Here is a 23810-nt window from a genome sequence, read left to right on the forward strand (position 1 = left end):
ACACAAACACACATGATTGTAATTTCTTTGTGGGGTGTTTCTACTTTTGTATTACAGTACAGTAGCTAGATTTCTGTTGTTCCTATACCCTTAACCTAATTTTAGTAAAAGAAATATACCCCCCCAACATATCCTGAAGTGTTTGGCAAAAAAGAAAAAGAAGAAAAAAAACCCAGCAAATGTTTCCTGCCAAATGATCACACAAGGTCAAAACAATCTCCGGTTCATATCATTATAAAGATATTTGAGATATCCTATTAAAAGATAAAGCATGTACACACACACATTCAGGCTCTCGTCAAGCTCGTTTCCAAAGGGCTGCTAAATGTCATTCAGAGTATTCAGCCAGAACTCTCAAGTAGCCCACACAACAGCACTCATAGGCATACAACATATAATACTGTTAGCTTTTGAAACCTTTGCCATTACAATTGAAAGCCTTCTTATGTATAGATTGTGTGCCATTTCAGTATTAATGTAATGTATAACTTCAGACTATAAAAATACCCATTTGTACAAATAGTCCAGGTAAGAAGGTAAGACTGAACATGTAGGAACACGTAGGAATCTTCAGACTATTGGCAGAACAACGAAAGCCTCCAGGACTTTGACATTTATACCTTATGCTATAAAAGACAGTTCTCACATAATGTGCAGTGTATTGTTCTCTGTAATTATTGCAGGGATTATTAAGGGCAGGGCATTAATGTGTGTCTTCCTTGCAAATTCTCATTCTATATGTATGTTTCAATCAGTGCAAGACAATCTGATTAACTAATGGTAATTTGTGATATTGGTAATTTGTGAGGTAATTCCTTGCACCTGAGGAATATCTTCAAAATGGAGCAATGGGCTTTCTGTACTGTATTCAAAAATGCACTTTTCCCAGCTTGGTTCACATTTGAATTTGTCATAGATCATATGCCTCAGCCTATATGCCTCAAGGTTTGATGTTTTGGGCCTTCTGAGATGATTTTCTGCCCACCAGTGAGAATGTTCAAACCAGTTTGTCAATTTTCTTCTGGCTGCTTTTATCAACAAGGAGTTTCTACCTACAGAACTTCTGCATGCTAGATGCTGCTCTGTGTGAGCATTATACACGTTAATCAAGGTGAAAATCCCAGGAGATCAGCAGTTTCTGTGTCTTGAATTTGATTAGCAGTAGAGGGGAGATTGACAATTATTAATACTCATTCATTAGAAAATCATCATCACCAAAAACTTTGGCATTAATTATTTAGTTCAGCTTTGCATGCACTGTATATTTATGCTCAACTTAACTAAAATCTTGATCAATTACAATTTGAATTGTGTTTTGTAGTCATTTAAATTCAGAAGAATCTTTTCTGGCTATGCAGGAAGAAAAAAACACCTAGCACAGAAAACTATGCTACATAAAATATTGTTGATTTCGGACAGTTTTTGACAGCATTCTAGTTTCACTCGCTGCTTGGATATTTTGTGCACAAACATTATTGCCTCTGCCAGAAAGTTAGGACTGGGTGATCAGCCACAGATGGGTACTTGAGAAAACTACAGCCTACAAACTTGTGGGTTTCAACAGAAATTCTGTGTCAAATTGTTTAAAACAATAAAAGCTTCAACAATCAGTGTTTTTTTGGTCTGAATTAAAATGGGCAGTACATGTGAACAAACCTAAAAATATTCACTATGTGTCCAATTACGTGGACATTTGAGTATGTGATCCTGTGTGTCAAACTGTTGCCACAAGGCTGTTAGCACACAATTATGTAGTGCTTTGAAGGCTTTAGCGTTATGATTTCCCTTCTACTATGCCTAACTAATACTAATACTAATGCTAACAATGTTCCAAAATCTAGTGGAAAGCACTCCCAGAAGAATGGAGGGTCCGTGGCTTTATCCAGATCTTAGCTTAGTGTTTGTGTGGAGTTGCTCTGCATGTTCTCCCTGTGTCAATGTGGTTTTCCTCTGGGTTGTCTGTTTTCACCTAGCCTCCCAAAAATATACCAGTAGGTGGATTGGCTAAAAAAAATTGTCTCCAAATGTGAATGAATGTTTGAATACATGTGTGCATTATACCGTATTATGGACTGGTGTCCCATCCAGGTTTTATACAGGCCACCTCAACCCTGACTAGGATGAAGCAGCTATTGAAGATAACTATAATAATAATAAGGTTTTGAATAGTTTAAATAGTTCATGATATAGCATGAATTATCTTTATCAACAATCAGGTCTGTGCTGAACTCAGAGTTTACGATGACCCATTAGTTCCTCAGGAGCTCTTGTTTGCACTATTATAAACTGTTGTAAAAAGGACATTATTTACAGTTACACTATTTACTGTAGAGTGTCACCCAGATGAGGATGGGTTCCCTTCTGAGCCTGGTTCCTCTCAAGGTTTCTTCCTCATATCGTCTCAGGGAGTTTTTCCTTGCCGCCGTCGGCTCCGGCTTGCTCATTAGGGATAGGGACAGACATATAGTATCTTAAGTTTTAAGTTATTCTTTTTTTAAATTCATTTTCAACTTTAATTGTATATATTCATTTATTTATTTTTATCCTTATTTTTTCTTCTTCTTACTATTATATATTTATTTATTTATTTTTCTCTCTCTTCTGTTTCTATACTTTTGTAAAGCTGCTTTGAATCAATGGGAAATTGTTAAAAGTGTTATACAAATAAATTGAATTGAATTGAATTGAATTGAATTGAATTGAATTGAATTGAATTGAAGGGGGGCACGGTGGCTTAGTGGTTAGCACGTTCGCCTCACACCTCCAGGGTTGGGGTTCGATTCCCGCCTCTGCCTTGTGTGGGTGGAGTTTGCATGTTCTCCCCGTGCCTCGGGGGTTTCCTCCGGGTACTACGGTTGCCTCCCCCGGTCCAAAGACATGCACGGTAGGTTGATTGGCATCTCTGGAAAATTGTCTGTAGTGTATGATTGCGTGAGTGAATGAGAGTGTGTGTGCCCTGCGATGGGTTGGCACTCCATCCAGGGTGTATCCTGCCTTGATACCCGATGACGCCTGAGATAGGCACAGGCTCCCCGTGACCCAAGGTAGTTCGGATAAACGGTAGAAAATGAGTGAGTGAGTGTATTGAATTGAGTTCACCACAGTCAGAATGTATCACGGGCAGCTCACCAGTTTACTAACGCATACTCATTTGACTCAAATCCGAGATAATTACAAAACCAGATAATGAGATACTACGAGAAATTGCAAGCATTCATAACCTGAGAGACTAGAGACTAAACTAAAGCTGGCCTCTGTTGTTTGGAAAAGCAGTGCACTGGCCTGCTTTTCCGGAGTAGCTTTCATTCGTTCTACAGCATGCTTATATTCAATTCAATTCAATTCAAATTTATTTGCATAGTCTCAAAGCAGCTTTACAGAACACAAACATAGAACAAAAGGTTATTATAAAGAATAATATAAAGATTAATATGATACAAAATTCAAGATTAATATTAGATATATTTAAGTGTGTTTGTATTTACCCTCAATGAGCAAGTCTGAGGTGACTCAGGTGACTGTGGGGAGGAAAAACTCCATTGAATGTTAATGGAAGAAACCTTGAGAGGGACCAGACTCAGAGGGGAACCTCATCCTCATATGTCTGACACTGTAGGGTGTGATTATAAATATACAGTCTGACAAATGTTTTAATGATGCAACATGAACCACATGGAGTTGGCATCTACTCTTTAGTATTGCAGAGTCTAACGCTTGCTGGTAGATCTCAAGATCTCTTATATCACATTAACCTGTTATTTATGATATATATTATATATATTATATCATAAATAACAGGCAACAATCTGACTCTCTCCAGCCACTGACAAGAACGTAGTTGTGACGTCAGAGCGAGTCTCTTCGTCACTGAGGCTCAACCTAGCTTCGTGGATTCGTGGCATGTTGCAGAAACCCACCTTAAAGTTTGTCATATAAAATAATTTGACATCTTCGCTTCATTCATGTTTAAAAAAAGGAATGTTCTTACGGGTTTGAGTCATGCGTATACATTATTTAGGAACAGACATGTTTAAAAGCTGTGTTATGAATGCCAGATAGGAGAGAATCGGTGCATGCGATTGGTTGAAAAAAGGATCATGTCAGAGGAAAACATCAGGCTAGTTTGCACTTCACGATTTTCCACGTCAGTAAGTTTACTTGCACGACCGGCTTGCTAACCGTAGCGACGTTAAATAACGTTAAACTGTCACACCGAGCGGAATAACCTGGGCATGACGTGAAATTACTTAAATGTAAGATTGTATTTCTGTTAATTTGTGCAGTGTCGTTTCTTTAATGTGCGCCGTGGCAACAAGCCTTTACATTTACATTCATCAGGAAGTTAGCTAGTTAGCTTGCTAGCGATTGAACGCCATTTTGGATTCGCATCTGTACAGGTAATGTATTTTGTATCCACTTTGACAGTTAGGTATGTATATAATAAATGGACACCGTCGTGTGTTTCTTAGAACTTGTTTCGTAAAAAATATCGCTGTAATGTATTGACATTGTTTAGTAGCTCTGTGATTAAGTTATTGCTACAGCTAAGCATTAGCATGCCGACTAGCTGAATCGTTAGAAAGCTAGGACGCAATCAACGAAGCTACACCGTTCATTTTGTATTACACAGAGGCCACGTATAGTCAGAAAGTACGATTATTAGACAACAGAACTATGTTTATGCTGCAAAAGATGTTAAGTAGACTTGTGAGTGCTGAGGTCTACGTGTCAGCTGTCAGAATGGGCCGGTTGAACTGCAGCTAGCCGCTAACTCCCTGTTAGCATTTCACAATATTCTAATGGATTTATCTCAATACATACATCATATCTGGCATTTTTATTAACCTGTATGTTGTAAACTTGTATAACCTTTTGGCGGTTGACCGACAGGCTAAATAATACATAGAATTTTTACATAAATCTCTTGAGGAATAAAGGCTATTAGTTTATTTTTTCCCTGACACTCTTATAAATAAAGGTACCAGATTATATGTTTTTTGGTACTGGTACCTTTGTGTATCCTTTACCTGGAAAGGTGCATGTGGTGTGTATGGGGCAGTTTTAGCTCAATTCTGTGTCTATGGGGAAGTGTTGAGTCAAGTGGTTAGGGCTCTGGGTTGTTGACCAGAAGGTCAGGGTTCTAACAGAATATTGAAGCCCCAGTACCATGAATCTGCCACCGCTGGGCCCTTGAGCAAGGCCCTTATCTCTCTTTTCTCCCTTATCTGACACCTTGACTTGACTAATCTTCTAATTAACAGTGAGTGTGTTATAGCAGGGATAACACTAAAATGTGCAGGAGAGAAGGTGCGTCAGTGCCGTTACTGGGAACCCGTGACCTAATCACTTAACAAAATGCTTTGTTGTAAATTGATTATCTGTCACAACAAGAGGCATAATGTTTATATTACGTTCAACTGTGCTAGATGAGGACCGATGTCACTTTCACAGACCAGATACTTGGGGACAGCGTCGCTCATTTGTTAATGAAAACAACAATGTCATGTGGGGCTGTGGATTTAGTAATATTCTGTCCAATCATTTCAAGTCCAAGGCTCCACTGACACACCTATAATTTCTTAGTGTGGTTTAGTGAAGGTGGACTCATCAGAGAAACACACGTTTCACATTGCACACAGTCTAAGATTTCTGCCACTGGCACGAGTGACCAAAGGTTTGTCTATAGCAGCCCGACCATGAATATTGACCTAGTGGAGCTCCTGACAAACCGTTTTGGTGGAAACACGAGTGTCATTGTGCGTATTCAATTCTGCACTGAGTTAGGAAGCTGTGGTTTTATGTTATTTGGATACAATCTGGGTTAATATTCAAATATCAGTTTCGTTTTCCAACCCAAGTACACGCTAAATAGGAAGCTGACACAACAATGCTGGCACAAGTGTGTTTGTGACCAAACATCTGGCCAGATCTGACTTGATACCCTGGCAACAGTGCTGGATTATGCTGCATTCAGCTTACCTCAGAAGTGGGAAGGACGTTATTTTTTACTTCATTGTGTTTAAAGTGGGTTAAAACGTGGATGCCGATCTGCACATCTTTTGTTAACTACAAATTAGCCAGAGACATGTGATGACGTGTTTATTTACCTCCTCAAAATGGCAAAAGACATAGTCAGTGTTATTGATTTAATAAGCTAATATGTCTCTGTGTTGATTGATCTACAGCAAATACTTGATTGAATTCTGAAAGTGTGAGCAGCCATGTTAATTTGACATCACTAGATGAACTTGGATCAACAAAAAATACTGTCAGGGTTTTTTTTTAACTGGTCAGAGTTTGGGAATTGAGTTATGCATCATTACTTTTACAGGATTGCCAAGAAGTGTGCAAAAATGTTTTTAGTAAAATATTATGTGCATGACATTTCTGTAGACAACAATAAGGTATTATAGAATCTCTGCTGCCATAGTCCAACATCATGTTGCTAATCTAGAAACCTTTAGTTATCTGTTATACCCCTTTCACAAATATTAAACAGAAGTTCTGCTGGTGTGGTGTAGTTACATTAATTAGGATGAAAAGATTGGTGAATGTAGAAGCCACATTGTATGACATTAGACTGAACGATATGAAAACGGTTAAAGTCTTGGGTAAAAACACACCTTTCTTCACAACGTTCTCTTTTTTATCTTCAGAATTGCAATGGTGGACAAGAATATATACATCATCCAAGGGGAGATTGGAACGGTGGTTGGTGCTATCAAGAGAAACTCCAGATGGAGTACACACACAACGCTGGTAAAGTGCCTCTGAATTAATGTTTAACTTATTTATGTTTTAATTTGATTCAAGTTTCACAAGAGGCAGTTTGAAAGTTTGATTATAAGGATGTGCTAAAGAGCCAATACATGTTTTTAATGTTTAAAGGAAACAGTGAAGCATTCTAGATTGGCCAGAATGATATACAATGAAATTTAGGGATACACATCTTTAATTGACTTTTTATTGATTTATTCAATATAATTGGCTATGATGTACGTGAGTTTCATTTTTGGTTCCATCTCCAGCATTAGAAATGTTTACTGTATAAAACCAGAAAGCACTAACATCTTTTTGTCAATTAAACATTTCTTTTTTTAAGTTTGGGAGTTTTGTCCCCAAAAAAGGCTAAATACACTCGATCAATCAATCAGTCAATTTCCTGCAGATGTTTCTCTGCTGCTTCTGATTGGATGTCTCTGAATGTATGTATGGATGGAAAAACCGTAGTAACACAGAGGAACATCACATATTAGAACATAATATAAGCCCGGGCTATTTAATTGGTGGCCGAATTCGGCGCGCAAGGTAATTTATTCCGGCTCTTCAAGTAGAGAAGTAGACATCTTTAGATCAAATTTAGTTCAGTTGGACCACAGACCCTACAGTTATGAGGTGACGTGCGTCTGTTCCATTCAGCACGAGCCGCAGTCGCAGCACAGAGCAGGAGTCAGGTGATGTTAGGCGAGTAGTGTGAGCAGCCTCTCCTGTGAGACGGCTGTTGTAGTTTAAACAGGCATACTAAAATAATTTATTTTGACAAAATAAAAAAAATATTGTGAACTTTTTTAGTTTTGTGCTCTTAAGTCTCAGTTAAATGAGTGTGATTTAATGTAGAAAAAAGCCTACTTGGGTGTCCTACAATGCACTGATGTTGTTGTAAAACAGTTTTAAAATACAACACGAGAATGTTAAATGTAGGAAAAAAGCTTACTTGGGTGTCTTATGCTTCAAAAATACAACATATGGGCTCCTATATTGTTGTTGTCATCTCATATTGCAAGCCAGATCTCTCCGGCCCTTCATTTGGGATGCTTTTCATGATCTGGCTAATGTTTCTGGCCATCTTTTCCAATGTTAAAAAATATTCAGACCTCATCAGCTATCCAAACATACTGCTTGCCCCCTGCAATTTTTACTTTTCTGACCCAATTATCCAATCACATGATTTGTTGGGGCAAATCACAAGACTTTTTGATGTGCATAGAAGAATTTATTTGGTAAATTGTTGGTGGTAATGTGTTTCTATCGTAGTTTATGTGCTTATTGAATAAAAAAAAATCATCTGTCTTGACTGAACACATTGTTTTCTGTACATTTTGGATATTTCATTTGCATCTAGTGTTTCCATCCAGGGTTTTTATTCATGTGATGTGCCAGAATTTGCAGAAAAGTATGTGAATGGAAGCTAATGATATGCTGTATTAATCAGCTGTTTCTGAAAGGTCTGCTCAGCCATGCTAATCAGGCTTGCCTACTCATTTAGATTATCGCACTTAGTTCATCTAGGATTTGTGACCATCCAGTTTCTTACCTTTATGCCAAAGTCATTCAGAGTGAGAAAATGTAATGCATCTGTTTAAGTAAATTTTATTCTCAGTGATGATTTTTATGATCATGACTAGATTTATTCTTTTCAGTCAAATATTTTTAATTGAAGTAAACAAAGCCAAGTTGTTCAGATTCATGCAAAGTTTATATTACTGCCTCTTGGAATTGCATGCATCTGTTGGCATTTTTTGTTAAAGTGGCTTATGAAAAATTCTGTTTTCCAGTGTGTTTTAGAAAAAGATGACTGATTTTGCTCACCTTCTTGCAGGATGAAGAGCAGGACCCACTCCTCAGCAGTTTCAGTAACCTTAAAGAGACCCTCAACAATATCAAAGGTTCATCTTGATTTTGGTTTTATTTCATTTTAATATCAGTAGTGAATTCAAAAGCTTTTCATTTTTTCAAGTATGCCCTGCTATAGCATTATGGTAGACTAATCCATTCATCACACAAGGACAGTAGTGACTCAGTGTCTAAACAATTTGTAGAGCAGTCTTCTACAGAGGAGCCACTTGTCAGCTCGCACCGAGATAAGTGTACGTCTGCCTATTTAGCATTCACAAAAGTACACCCTGCTACAAGCATATTTAATCAGGTGCGCAAAATGTCCACCGAGAAAAGGGATGGCATTTTCAAGTTAGTCAATATTATCTTCTCATTGTCTTATTGTTGGATTTTTATTTCACCTCGTGATTTTAGGGTGTCCCGTGGAAACTGTCAGTGTTTGTTCATTTAGTTATCTAAATGATTCATAATGAACCCGACTGCCAAAGTAAATGTTATGCAGGCTTGTGCAAGTGTTCCTCTATTTAATATAGTGAAAATTATCTCCTAAATTCATGGGTAAGGAAAAAGCCGCACTGGATTTGAGTAGTATCCACTTTTTTCCCCCTCAAACCATCATCTAAACTTCAAATATTGCCCCAATATCAAGTATTACAGAGGATGCATAATCTCCCACCAAAAGAAATAACATTCTCCCTGCATTGTTTTAATCTCTTTCCCACAGTTTGTGCTAAATTAGTGTGAATACGCTGTTGCCTGGTAGGCATCATACACCAAGACTGCTTTGGTAGTCTGCTGATTTATATAAACATCAATCATTCAGATGTCTGGCATTACACAATATATCAGAGTACCTGTATTTTCTCTAGGCCTGCTCCTGATAAACACTTAATACAACATAAACACGAACGAGCCCGGTTTAGTCAGTAGACCTGTATGTGTACTAAAGTATGCTTGAAACCAAATTGTGCTATTATATATTCAAACAAGATTTTATGCCTACATCAAGGTGTTCTGTCAGATAAAAAGGATCTAGGATCACAAACCATCAGATTTCTTTTTTCAGGACTGTGTGGACACGAGTATTTAATCTTTACAGATCAGACTTTTGAATACGGCTAAGTTTGCATATCCGTTATGTGAGCGTGCGGCGTGAATGTGTATGGCCTGATGGGAATTTTCTTTATGTGGGAATTTTTTTATGTGGCTTTTTCTCATTGCCAATATTGCTGTTCTCATCTTTATACAGTGTCGATAGCATGTTAAAGCAACAGTAGAAAACAACAGTAGCATTGACTGTATTCAGTGGAAGGAAAGGGAAATCAGTTATTCACTTGACATTGAGGGGAATTAATCGATTACTACCCAAACCAAGGGCGTCGATTTGGTTCGACCAAGCATATATATATATATATATGCTGTGAATCCCTCCACACCAGGGCCCTGCTGGCTCTTCTCCCTTACTCACACATCACTCATTGCCAGCAGTGATAAAGCTAGCCATCTGTCCTTTTTTCCCCTAATTCTTGACCTGATCATGTACAGATGATGAACAGTTTGCTGACCTCTAGAACAAATTGTGGTGCAGACTTGAATGTGCAGACTTTTTTTTTTTTTTTGCTCCTATTACATTTGTTTATGTTGCAAATAAGAATAAAAAAGAATTGATTGAGACTGATGTGCACATGTGGGGTGTTCTGGTGTTCGTCCATGTTTGTACAGAAATTGATATACGTAGTTTAGATCAAATTTAAAAAGTCTTAGACTGCTGTTCACATGCTATGTTTGACCAAGTGTAAATGTTTTAATCAACCTGGGTACACCAGTAAATAATGGTCTGGGGTTTTAGTTTCAGTGAACATACTATTATAATAAGTAAATAATGTATAATAAATATTACCATGTCCTGATTCAGGTTTTTCAAAGTCTTTTGAGATATATGAAGCATATAGAATTGACGCTAAGAATTCATCCTGGATACAGACTCAAATACTCAAGCCCTGAATAGTGTACTTTTGTTAGCTTGAGCAAGTATTAACAAAACAAACATTTCCTGCTGTGCTGAACATTTGCTATGATACCAAACTCTGGCTTATAAAGAGAACAGAAATCACTGATATTGCTGCCTTCTCAAATGCTATTCCAGACAGGCTCACTGACATCTGTTTTTTTTTTTCCTGCAGCTGACTGCTCAAAGTCACTTTAGGAAGTCCATCCTGCCTGTTCTCACTCCTTCTCTTGTTCTCACTCCTTCTGCTTCTAGATCCCTACACCCTTCTCATCCTTTAATCAAGCCTTTATCACCCCAAATGAAAAGGGACGATTCCATATCCTCTGTGATACTGAAAGCAGAGAAATGTTCTACCACCTTATTACCTCCAGCATCTTCTCTTTTTATGCCTTTGCTTGACAAATCTAATCAGAATGCTGCACAGCAAAGGTATGCGGTGTCCATGTTTTAGTGCCTCACCGACGGTGTGCAGCAGACGGCTTCATCTTTTGTTAGCCAGCATAGCTAAAGGCATTTTTCTGCTTGAAACCTTAGCAATACAGCTACAGTGGCCAGAAAGTTAATTCATTATACAAGCCTTTTGATTCGAATCATTCCAGCTAGTGCTGCGGATCAAGTAGATCATGTTCTTTTTAAAGGATGATTTTTTAGCTATGTGGAATACTATTTTTTGGCTAGATATGTTGCTAGTCTCCACATCTTCCATTGCGCACTGTCCCCTGTGTATTTTGAGGACATTGTTCTGTGATGACCGTGTTGTGGATTGTTTAGTAGCAACGGAGGGGTTGTCTGAGGTCGATGTCGGGTTCATGCGTGAAGCATTTTTAAGATGGTTAATTTTTACATGGCAGTGGAAGTTAGAGGTGTTTCCATCTCTGGATTCATCTTGTGCTTTCGAACTATTTTGCTAACATAATGTTATTTATTCATTCAGGGTGGCACACTAATTTTTGTCAGCTTATTACACTGCTGTGGAACTGTCGTACATTTCCTATGACTAAAGCTCTTTCTCATTCTACTACACATTGTTTATTTTTCACTATTTATACTAGAGCTGTTTATCTTGAAAAAAACTGTGCTGAATTCAACTGTTGGCTAAATTCAGTTAAGGAGCAGAAATGTGCTGCGTAACTTAGTGAGTTTAATCTGGGCTGCATCTTGCCCTATGTACATTTCAGAACTTGTCTAGACAGGACAATAATTTGATGCTTAGATAATTCTATATAATAAGGCTTAGCCTTTTTCAACACATTTCTATCTAGAGTTTCACATTTGCCAAATTGTCATCATGTCTTTTCACATCCATCCTTTGGAATGCCATTGTACATATATAATTCTACTGATGGCTCATGATTAATGTGTCCTCTTAACCCAGATAGCCCAGTTAGCCTCATGGCCAGCCTCGATTCCAAGCGGTGAGAGAGAAAGAATGAGCGAGTTAGGGGAATGGAATCTGTGGGAGTCTGTGGGATGTGAAAGACTATGCATGGGAAGTTTTCTTAGTCTCTCCCTCCTCCCTTACTCCCACTACCCCTTTCTGTCATCTCTTGGGAGTATGAGTAGATGGACAGGAGCGCCTGCGTTTGGGGCCTGAGAGGAATCCACCATGATTTTTCACCCTGAACCAAACCACAACCCCCTTTCTCTTCCAAGTTGGCGCTCAAACGCCAGTTTCACATGCCGGTTTATAGTTTGAGGTAGGAGAACCATCTGAAAATGGGTTTTCTGGAAATGTAACTGTCTGCTGGGCTATAAATCCTAGCTCATCTATAAATGTTGGATGTAATAAGTAGTGTACAGTGCATATTACAGGGTGACCTGTAAACTGTAGTTAGATGCTGCTGGTATGTTGAGAATACTCCGGTGCACTTGTATGGCTACTTGGTCATTTCATCCTGATTTAGAAATCCAGAAATCCAGTGTCCTCTCTTAAATTTTATCTTACTGATTTTGTTTTTAATTCTGCCATAAAATATCTTAAGCTCAGTATTTTGGATTTAAACGAACTCAAGTTACAAGGCGGGTTAAGGACAACTGCTCTTGTTTTAAGCTCATCTTATTAGTTCTTTCTTTTAGTTTAGTGTTCATTTTATGCTGGCGTGTCTCTGATGATTAGTGCTGCATGGACTGTAGTTGTATTCTGAACAAAACGCTGTGTATATATCATCATCTCTACAAAGTACCCAGTAGATTCTTCAGCTAAACACAGGTCCTGTTCTCTTTCCACTCTACCAGCCTTATGATTGACAGGAGCATGTGCTGTATGGCGGCAGCATGCAGCTGTAAGTATATCATCTGCAGCTTTGGTTGGGTAAATATAGCAGAGGGACTTGTCAGATTGGGAGATGGATTGTTCTGGGAAAGGAAGTGTTGTCTCTTCTTCCACTTTTGGAGCAGGAACCTTTTTGTGTGCGTTTCTGAAACAAAGTGTAGTCCGTACAGTTGTGGGTGTTGAGCATCAGATGCATATTTGTCTACTTTCTAAATCATAGGAACTGACTTAACCTTGGTCTTGTTAACAGTAAAAAGTAACACTTTTCCCCCCCTATGCTTTTTTATGCTTTTTTTTTTCTTTTGGGTGTAGTATTCTGCTTTTCATAAATTCAGTGTTTGTTTATTTATTTATTTATTTATTTATTTATTTATTTATTTATTTATTTATTAAGCGAATACTTAATCATCACAGTTTAACACCAAGGCAGACAGTTAGACTGGAGATGCAACAGCAAGACAACACCCAGGTAGCCCACATCATCCAGCATTACCAGCTTGTCGGTGGGTCAGTAATGGTCTGGGTAGAACCCTTGGGGGGTTGCACAGACCTCCACATGTTAGCTGATGGTAGCCTTACTGCTGTTTTGTCTTCAGAAGTCCTCCGAGCCACTGTCAGACCTTATGCATGTGCAGTGGGTCCTGGGTTCTGCCTGGTGCAATGATGATGCCCAGCCTCATGTGGCCAGAGTGTGTAGGCAGTTTCAAGATGATGAAGGCACTGATGCCAGTGACTGGCCCTCACATTTCCCACACCTGAATCTAGTTGTTAATCTCTGGGATGTTATGTATCGGGGCATCCATAGCCAGTGTCACAGTAGCAACACAGACTGTCCAGGTGATCAGTGATGCCTGATCCAGGTCTGGGAGGAGTTCCCTAGGACACCAATTGCCATCGCTTCCGGAACCTGCCCAGATGTTGTCGGCATTGCATATAGGCATGTGGGGTTCATCATACACAGTGATTTACATTACGAGTTGCCATGATGAAATGAATGCAAGTTGGATCGACCTGTAATTTAAAATTTTCATTGATCGTTGTCACATCATTTTGTTCTCAATGAATTACATCTGAATATTTCATTCATCAAAATCCAATGTTTTAAATGTTCCCTTTTTTATTTATTCCCTATTTTCTTTTTTTTTTCATTTGTTTTTATATATCTGGATATCATTGACTCGTGAAGCAGTTTGCTCATGGGGAACAGTAGTGTTTCTCAGGACATGTCAAAATATAATAGGTGTAAAATAAACATGCATTGCATTTATGTTGTTTAGGTTGCTTTTTTAGTTTTCCGTATTTTTTTAAAGGGAATTTGGACACATTAATTTTTTTTGTATAAACACACTGGTCTTGATCTAATAGCTTGGTGTAAAGTTGTCACAAGTTTTCATCATTCAGATTCTGTAGCACATATTATTTTTCACTGTCGACAGGGGTAGGCACTCAGACATGCGTTTACTAATCCAGAGCCTCCCTGGAAGCACAAACAAGTGTGTTAAGGTGACAAATGGATGTTGGAAGATGGGGTGTTATGATCTGTAAAGCACAGGCATAGACTTTGGCATCTTTGTCCACTTATCTAGTGTTCAGGTCAAAGTCAGACTGCTCAGTAGATCCCTAGCATTTGCTGTGAAACGTTCTGGATTTTAGGGATGGATAAACTGTGTCAAGTTGAATAATTTCTGTGAGCCACTTCTGCAGTAAAGCAGTGTAACAGTGAAGAAGATTGTGGGGTTGAAAGCGGCGTATTGATTGACAGAAAAATGTAGCTGTCCTCTTCTCCTGCTCAAATGATTTCTCTTTGCTCTTTATGCACCAGCCATCCTCAACCATAGCTGGCTAAATCTTTAAATCTTTCTGCCGTCTCCTCCTCCCTGTCTGATACATCGAGCGTCAGGTTTCTGAAAAATCTGTTGAGGAACGTGTGGAGCTAAATCCCCTTATTTTTATTCATACAAATACAGGTTTTATCTGATTGACAGCTTTGCTTTTCTCTCCCCCACCTTTATTCCCTTGCTTATTTCTAACTCTGGGAAAATTTACAAGTCACCCCAATTGACTATAAACATTTGAACCTTATGGCTGAGGATGTAATTGAACTGTCGAGCCCACCTTGTGGTGATTCTTTCATCACTGACCTTTAATTTGAATCATCTCCTGTCCTCTGAACAAAGGACAGAGGAGCGATCGCTTAGCAAGGTCCTCAGCTTGATCAAATCGGAGCTTTTCTTATTCAGAGCCGAGTGTATGCCTTTTGATGCCAGTGAACAGCTGACAAGTTCTAGCCTCTGTGTGTATGCAGTGCTTTCTCTTGCTTCAAAGGCGAGAAAATGAAGTTTACTTTGCTGTTAATTTGTTTTAAATATGAATACAAGACGTTTTGTCTTAGATTACGGTGGTAATAAAGCAAGATGAGAACAGCTCGCTGTCTTAGAACCCCTGTGGTATAGTCTCTCTCTCTCTCTCTCTCTCTCTCTCCTTCTCTCTCACTCTCTCACTCTCTGTGTCTTGCTTTCTGCAGTGAAGCCCAAGGTCAAGTGCAAGTCGTCTTAAAATCACAGCTGTGCCTGAATGCCAGAGTCCCAATGTGGCCTTCACTCAGTATGTGGGTATATCCTGCACTCTGGAGGCCTTATGCTGCTCATTTGCCATTTGATATCTGCACATATATCTTTCCCAAATGAACAGCAAGAATGCAGTTTGGCACACACTGTGTAAGAAGAAGAGCCATAACTCAATTCAGGCAACATCATATGCAAATATGTTTACTCACGGTGGCATACGCTAGTGTGGAATGTCCTTGTGTGAGTCTGTCGAAGAGGTTATTTATGTAACCTGATGTAGTTATAAATTGTGAATGCACCAGACAATAAATGTAGTACCATGTATGTATTTACATTTTTTTAATAGTCTTTCGTCTGCTTTGGATTTCAGGTCTTTTTTTTTATTTGTTGCTGTTAGTTTTAAAGAGACGAGATTCAGGCTTTGATTTGTTGAGTAACAAGTTTAACCAGAAGGAATTTACAACTACTCACCCCTGAGGAGGGAGATCTCCTATCTGTCAGTCCAAAACTAGAGTCCAGGGTTTCTGTTACAGTACAGTTCTCATCTGCTCTATGTGAGTGAACAGGAGAGCTAAAATCTGATGGATAGAAAGCGTCTACACACCTTTGTTCAATTTGAGGGCTTTTTAGGAATTAATAAAAGTTACAATATCCTGGTTGCATACGTTTTCACACATCAATAAAATGATTCTGATTAACCAATAAAAAAAATAAATAAATCAGCTGTTTCTGTAGGACTTTTCTCATTATCTTGGTTTTATCTGACTGCTGAAGCCATGGTCCACAACTAGCTGAAAAACTATGCATGGTATCTCCCTTGTTGTACCATGGAACAATGTAAAGGCCATCATCAGCAGACAGCATGTCCCCACAGGGACATCATTACGGACAGCATGTTCCTCCAGACAAAAACTTACCAGTGAGGCTGCCAGCAATATTACAGGAGCGTCGGGAATATCTGACACGTACTCTCTGAAATTACACTCTGCATGAGAAAACAATGCATTGTTGTTTTAAAAAAATTATTATGTAGGTGCTTTAACAAACTATTAGTTCAGGGGTGTGCACAATTATGCAACCTGGTTATTGTAAGCTTTTTATTATTCCTTTTTTTCCTGCTAAAAACTTTCTCATTGGTTTTTCTCTTTTGGTTATAATTTCATGCTCAAGTAAAAAAGTTATAAATGTGTCCATCATAGATAATATTCATTGTATTGTTAAGAAAATACAACATAAAAATGTTTGATATTATATTGAAACACATCATTTTTTAAAAATTGTTTATCCGCTTTAATAATTGTGAGTTTTTCTACATTTACACTTGAGTCCAGCGGCAGGTTTATTACCGATTTGAGCTTACTACAGCAGCGAAACACTCCATCAGTAATGATGAATGCTTGTTTTTTTATCTGCCAGGCAGACACCCAGCGCTAGTTAGTAGCTGTAAATTTGGCCGGTTAACAATCCACTAACTGGCGACTGACAGGCGGGACTTAGGTTTGGTGTGAGGAAAGGATGCAACTGTTGTTCTGTTTCAGAGCCTCTCAACAATATGCTGAGAGCATGGAGAGGCCCGGCACAACCATTAATCACGCATATGGTCTGCCGGTGTGGCAGGCAAGCAGTGGGAGAGTAAGAGGTGGGAGTTTTATAGGATGGTGGGAGGTCCGGATGTGCTGATGGTAAGGTAGAGCGATGTGCCTGCTGATAAGGTAGAGCGATGTGCCTGCTGCAAGTTTTAAAACAGGTGCACTTATACTCTAAAAGTTTCCAAAGTTTTGTCTTGTATGTTGCATTAAAATATTAAATATTTCAGCATAAAAACTGCTCTTTAGTTGGGAGAAATCTGCAGTCTGTCTTGAACATTAGGACCATTGAGGGCAGATTTGATTGTTGTGTCCACAAGTACTAGGAGAAATCTGTCTGAATCCATTACAATATGGAATGTCCAGTGTTTTTCCTTGGATTATTGCTGTTGTGGTTTTGAATACTGGTGTAATTTTCTTGGTGAACAGATAGCATCTTGCCATGTTCTGTGTTATCAGCATATTAATATAGACCGCTAGCTGAATGCATCGCTTTGAGGGGGGAAATATATTTGTACCTCTTGGCTTAACATGCTCTCAAAATATAAGATATGCAGATTTCCTCAAGTTACACTCAGCTTTTGTTGTGAGGGCTGTTGTAATCCCTCATCAACACACCAAATGATTTTGAGCAAACAGAGCTGCTTAATTGCTTTCTGCTTTCTGAAATAATATTACACTAATGTAAATATAAAGTCTCCTCTCTTGAAGTTCAATTAAACGTGCAGCAATGAACAAAGGACCACAGTATCTTTTACAAAGCCAAATAAGAAGAAATCCTCGAAGACTAAAGACTATTAAGTCTGACTGAATCTTTGTTAATAATAGTTTAGCCATGAGGCATGCACCGGGACTCTGATCCCACGGGACCTAACGTAGTCAGTTTTATGCCTTGTGGCAGCGGGTGGTTAGATATTAAAGTTGAAATACAAAAATACGACTACATTTGTTAACATATTTGTATGCAACATTGCACATTATATTTACTGCATCCAATCTTCTGTATCTGCTTTCTCCTGACCTGGGTTACTGTGGTTTAAATAAGTAATTTCTGTATATTTTAGTGAATTAGATCAAACTGATTTCATTATAAATAACTGCAGGAATAGGCAGGATTTGGCAGATTTTCTGGGGGAAGTGGTTAAAATTGGGATTAAAAAAAGTTCCACACACGCCTCTGGTTCAGTTTTGCTGGGATTGTCGGAACAGCGAGTTGTTGCTAATATAAAATTTGCTGATCCACTGTGGCTCTACCTAGCTCTGTTGTTGGATCCAATTGGCAGCTTTGATGCAGCTTGTTCAGGCTTCAAGAAGCACCTAGACATTCAAAACCATTTCAAGTGGTATAATGGGCTGCATAACATGAAGGAAATCCAGCGAAAGATTAGAAATGATGCAAAAAGACTGTTACGTGTTTTGTGCACAAATCCTTTATGCAGTCCTACATCCGAGCTTCCAATGCTTTTGTACTGACAGTTAGGAGCAGCGAGGTGCAGAGGTTGTGATGTGAATCTGGCTCAATGGCAGGCTAATCCTAAACAGATGGGGAGAGGAGAGGAGTTGGAGTTTGCAGAAATAAGGGCTAATATTAGTATTGCAGAGGCAGTGCCTCGTGTGACGTTGAGATCTTAAGCCTAGGGCGGCCTAGTGTGGATCCCAGACTGCCTTTATAGATAGGGCTAATAAACCTTACTCTACACACACAGTGCACACAGCTGCTTGTTATTTCATGGCCCATGAGGACCCTGTGACCATGAACATTCTAATACACAGATCTAATTGTGCATTAGATTGTTAGTCTTGGTTTGCTACTCTCACACTCACATGTACACACACAAACATAAAGTCTGTGCTTTGAACAATGTGGTAACGATGTCAGTGCTTAAAGTTGTTTCCTCAAAATGAGTATTGCTCATGTTCAGATCTTTTATTTATGATGTAAACAATGTGCAAAGTCTTCAACCTTGAATATTTTCCCTTCTTTAAAGGGATCTCTTTACGTTTGACTGTTAAAGCGCTGATACTGGAGACTCCTTCCATAATTGTTAAATAAACGTTTCCTTTATGAAAGATTAATGAAACAAAACCAAAATAAAAATAATTTCCCTGAACTTGACTGGATAGCAGCTATTATGAACATTTGGTACAAACTAAGCTAGGATCTGTCAAGTTAAAAATAACATAACTAATTTGTAGTAATCAATATCGTCACCTACCTTAATTTAACTCCTACCCTTATAAATGGGGAAAATAAATGGTGTCAGCACCTTCACCTGTGATAAATGATTCCTTACTCTGTTCCCTTGAGGTGATGTTGATTATCTAACAATAAGAATCAGCAATCAAATCTATCATTGTACGAGAAATGTATAAATTCTCAGAGTAGTAAATGAATCAATTAAATAAATAATCATGTTTGGGTGACAGTAAAAATATTTCTTTACTTTTATAATTTTTCTCTTCAGCCAAAATGTATGAATTGTCCCATTTAGTTTTATTTTTGGGATTTTCTGCCTTGGCAAGCAGCTCGTTAGTTATACCGAGACAAAAGCGGCTCAGCAAGTGAAATACATAGTGAATGATGCGTCATTGATCAGTGGTTAGTGCAAAACACACTGTGTGTAGAGGTTTCTCTCTCTGGCTTCATCATTAGTTGTTCGTACGGTCAGGGCGAATCAAAACCCACCATCCCATCCTCTGTAACATTAGATCTCTGTGAAATGTTATTAAGGTAGTTATCTCTTGACTGTCAGACCAGTGGTAATAGGCCACCTGTGTATGAGAATATTCACTAGTGATTTCAGGTGTTTAGTCGCTGTTGTCTCTGTGCTCATCACCTTCTTCATTGAACATGTCCAGCTCACTCTCAATTACTCTCCAGTGATTTTGTCTCTAGGACAAAATTAGCCCGTACAGCCAAAAGCCTTTGAAGTCTTCCTTGCCTACAGTTGGCACATAACAGACCTCTGGCAAAGGCAACAGCATTCAAGTGGTGGCCTGGCATTAAAAACAAAAAAAAAGTTGTTCCTATTTTTGGGCAGCAGCTGGTTTTGAAGCAGAGTGCCATTGTAAAGGTGACATGGCTCAAAACTTTCTTGCTGGCGTCAGGGGCGTGGAAAAGGAACAGACGCTCTCAGATGATTAAACAACTGCCAGCCATTCGGGGAGCACATATAAATATTCAAGCGCGAAGCGTGACACATGTGGCTAGCCTTTTAAACCTGTTGACGAGTTCTTCTTAAATAGAATGGAATCAGTGCTGCCGATTACATATTTTAACAAAAGCCACTATGCTGACATAGGCGGGAGGCTGGCAGAGAGGAGGCCCCCACAGCTGACCAGGGGACATGCTAACAACCTAGGACAACAAGGAGGTGATGACTGCTCTGAAAGCAAAATAGACCTGCCGATATACAGTTACGGCAGCCCCCCTTTCCCCAACGGCTGCTCACAGTTTTTTTTATTGCTTCATGTGGTGCCATGCTAGCTGGGTAATTTACTGCCAGTCAAAAAGAGTAGGTTATGATTCTTTCATGTTTAAAGATTTTAGCTGGGTTTTGTTGTTGCTTTGTGTCCTTTTAACTCTTAAGAGATACTGACCAATTAAACCAATTGTTTATACCCGTGTCAGTCAGCTGATTACATTGCTTGCTTTATTTAAACTTTAGATGATCTGTAGTGTTTTACATTAGATTGGATTTAGGGGGTTGTTCTACTCTGCCTTTCTTGTTAAGCAGTTCTTGTATGCACTCTACAAATTCTAGCCATGTCACTTATGCACATAAACCTGCGTAGGTTTTAAAGTGTAAAAATTCCTGCTATAGTGACACGTTGGTGGTAACCATGAGTGATGAAATCTTGACCCAGAATTTATGAACTGGGAGCACTTGTTGAGTAACAGCATCTTTCTCTTTAAGGAGTCGGGCACAAGGTCACAGCACACCAAATCTATAAACCAGCACACAACACCGTTGCTGTGGTAACGTGGGGATTAAAACATAAGTCCTTCCTTTTTCAGTATTCAGATATGTCTAGGTCTGATCTTCTAACAGCTATTCACACAACACCCTGTTTGCCATAGCCTTTTTTTTTAATACATGGATAACATTGGATGTTCTCTTACAGGCACATACATTCCTTGTGTTTCTTGCGGATAGACGAAATTTAGTTTTCTGAATTTTAACTAGTTCCATTTAAAAAAAAAAAAAAAAAAAAAAAAAAAGTGTTTAGTACATAAACCCGAGCAGCGATTTTAATTCACCTTGGGTCACTTGAGGCCAGAGAGAGCTCAGCCCTGACCTTAATATGGCCTCTCCTAACCCCATATAAATGCTCAAGAGACCTGCTTTAATTTAATATTCCACCATTGCCTACCTTCAGAACTTTTAACCTGCCTCATGAACTTCTAACCTGCCATATGCTCATCATCAACATTCCTTATAGTGTTCAGTGTTTAAACCATTTTCTATCATCTGACTTTGCTACGTCTGACGTAGCCTTTTCCTACTATATGACCACCTCATGAAACTAAGATGAGAATTTCTGAGTGCTCGTCGGTTTTAAAGTATTTCTGTAAGCGATTTCAGGAGATTTTTCCTTTACCGTTTTTTTCTTGTTTGCTCTAGCTCATTAAGGCTCTTGAGCCATATCATTATACAAATAAATTTTGATTGGATTTGAAATAGCTGGTTTTATTGTGTAAAATTAAACTGTGTAAAAGACAATATTGGGTCGAATGTCCGATAACTACTAAGTAGCTAAATGTAATTTTTATACTTAAATAAATATAAAAGTACATTTTTTAGGTTATCTACCTCTGTTTTGTAACCTTTATTTGACTTCCCACAGCCATATGTAATGAAGTGGTTATTAGTGGTATAGTATTCATACTATTGGCTGTCTGTTAAAGGTAAAGTAACTGATGCTCTTTTTGAAACCTTTCTCATACACACTGGACTATTTTCTTTAAAGGTGACAAAGAGGGTAGACCGTTGTTTTCTGTTTATCCGAGGTGACATGACCAGTGGCGCAAGTGTGTGAGGAGACGCACTGTTGCCATAGCTAAATATACATCCCTGACAGCTTCATAATGGGTTCCAGGAAGTTCAGTCGAAAAATAAAAACAAAGCAACATTTCTAGCTGATTGGTTTTGAAAGGACGTTTTTCCTTGCTGAATGGGAAAAATGTGGACTTCAGCATTCCATGACCATGATGCCAGTCGGACTGGATAGGAGCAGCCTTGCGTGTGCTGAATGAACAGAGAGATGGAGACGCAACAGACGGCAAAAACCAGAATTATGGGAAGCGTTCTGTGAAACGACCGCATGGGAAAACAAATAAGCTATAATGTATAGCCAAATGTTTTAGGAGACCAAATTCTTGTATAAATATCTGCTTCTTATTTCTCATTAGTCATTATCACTCATTATCTGTAAAGTAAAGTTTAATTGGTTTCCTATTGAGAATCACAACAGCAAACCTCTTAATGGAGTCCAATTTCACGTTTTCTGAGAACTTTACAGGCGGAAGAGATTTGTAAGCCAAAGAGGCTTTATATTAGCTTGCGTATGTTCATTAAAGAGCAGATGTCATACGGTATTTGCCTCATTTAGAACAGTTTACAAATGCAACGGTGTAGGCTGGCTAACTCAGTGTGTACATTGAGTTAAATTCTCTAACCTATAATTCAGAATGAGCTTTTCAACCATTGGTAGGAATCTATACTCATCTTCATTGGACCTGCCTAGTGAATGGAACTGTTGAATGATTCTCAGTCACCTGACTGCATATAGCACACACCAGTAGGAATTTTTAACCTTTAACACAAATTCCAAAATATATCTTAACCCATCGAAACGCTTTCAAGACTCAACAGTGCTTTAATTATTACCCTTCTGTTACTTTCTTATTCAAATAAAAATAAAATAATTCCTAAGCTTTCTCTCATCGGTGGACGGATAGGAATATTTTTTTGTTTGGCTTATTGCTTTCCTAATATTTGCACATATAAACTCTAGTCAAGCTCGTGTGGGTCTGTAGAGAGCAAAGATTTATACAAACACTGTACTTTTAGTGAATGCTGGCACTTAGTAAAACATTGTGTATTGGCAGAATGCTTGAAGAGCAAAAAACGATTTCTTCAAAATAAGTAATGCTGTGTTAGAACTCCATTTGTACAAGACATTCTCATGTGAAAGGAGCATGAATGTTTACAAACACCTATCTGGCGTTTGCTGCCTAAAAAGAATTTTGTCATGAATTCATAAAGATAATGCACTCCCTGGCGCAGGGCCCATGTGCTCAGCTGTCCCACATTACCACACAATATGGTGGAGGAGCCACTTAACACTGCACGGTTTAAAGTTACCACACTGCTGGCAAACGGCTGTAGAGTTTTACTCCTCCGCCACTTCTGGAAATTGTGTTTGTATTTCTTTTTTTGCCTCTCCAGTTTTGGGGAAATTGTGTGCTGAGAGATGTTTTATGACAAACAGCAAGCCCCAGGGAAGTGCACTTTAGACATCACTCGGAAGAACGGGGATGGGATGTGAATTCAGCTCAAGTACTTTAGTGTTAGATCTTCAGATTCTTAAACTCTTAGGCACAGTCGAGGCCGGGCATGTCCAACTTAATTAGTGGGTTTATTTATTTATTTAGCCTCCCCCACTGGAACTGTATTTAAGTAGAGTGACTGAAGAAGGCCCTCTGTGAGACTTGGAGTGTGGAGGGTACACTGCGCTCTCTCAGATCTTTTTTC

At 38.7% G+C, this 23810-nt stretch overlaps 1 protein-coding gene across 5 annotated transcripts in view; it reads left to right on the plus strand.

The window, feature by feature from the left end:
- The first annotated feature begins 4109 nt into the window (after positions 1-4109).
- gbf1 (golgi brefeldin A resistant guanine nucleotide exchange factor 1) overlaps positions 4110-23810 on the plus strand; it is a 53814-nt gene continuing 34113 nt past the window's right edge. For 3 of the 5 annotated variants that reach the window (XM_060872432.1, XM_060872428.1, XM_060872431.1), the window contains exons 1-3: positions 4115-4397; positions 6657-6759; positions 8600-8666. In XM_060872432.1, coding sequence (XP_060728415.1) covers positions 6664-6759; positions 8600-8666 — 163 coding nt within the window. In that variant the 5' untranslated portion in view covers positions 4115-4397; positions 6657-6663. Of the gene's footprint in view, positions 4398-6656; positions 6760-8599; positions 8667-23810 lie in introns of all 5 variants that reach the window. The other 2 variants (XM_060872430.1, XM_060872429.1) reach the window with 2 other exon arrangements.

Source organism: Tachysurus vachellii, chromosome 6 (genome assembly GCF_030014155.1).
Source record: "Tachysurus vachellii isolate PV-2020 chromosome 6, HZAU_Pvac_v1, whole genome shotgun sequence".
Classification (NCBI taxonomy): Eukaryota; Metazoa; Chordata; class Actinopteri; order Siluriformes; family Bagridae; genus Tachysurus; species Tachysurus vachellii.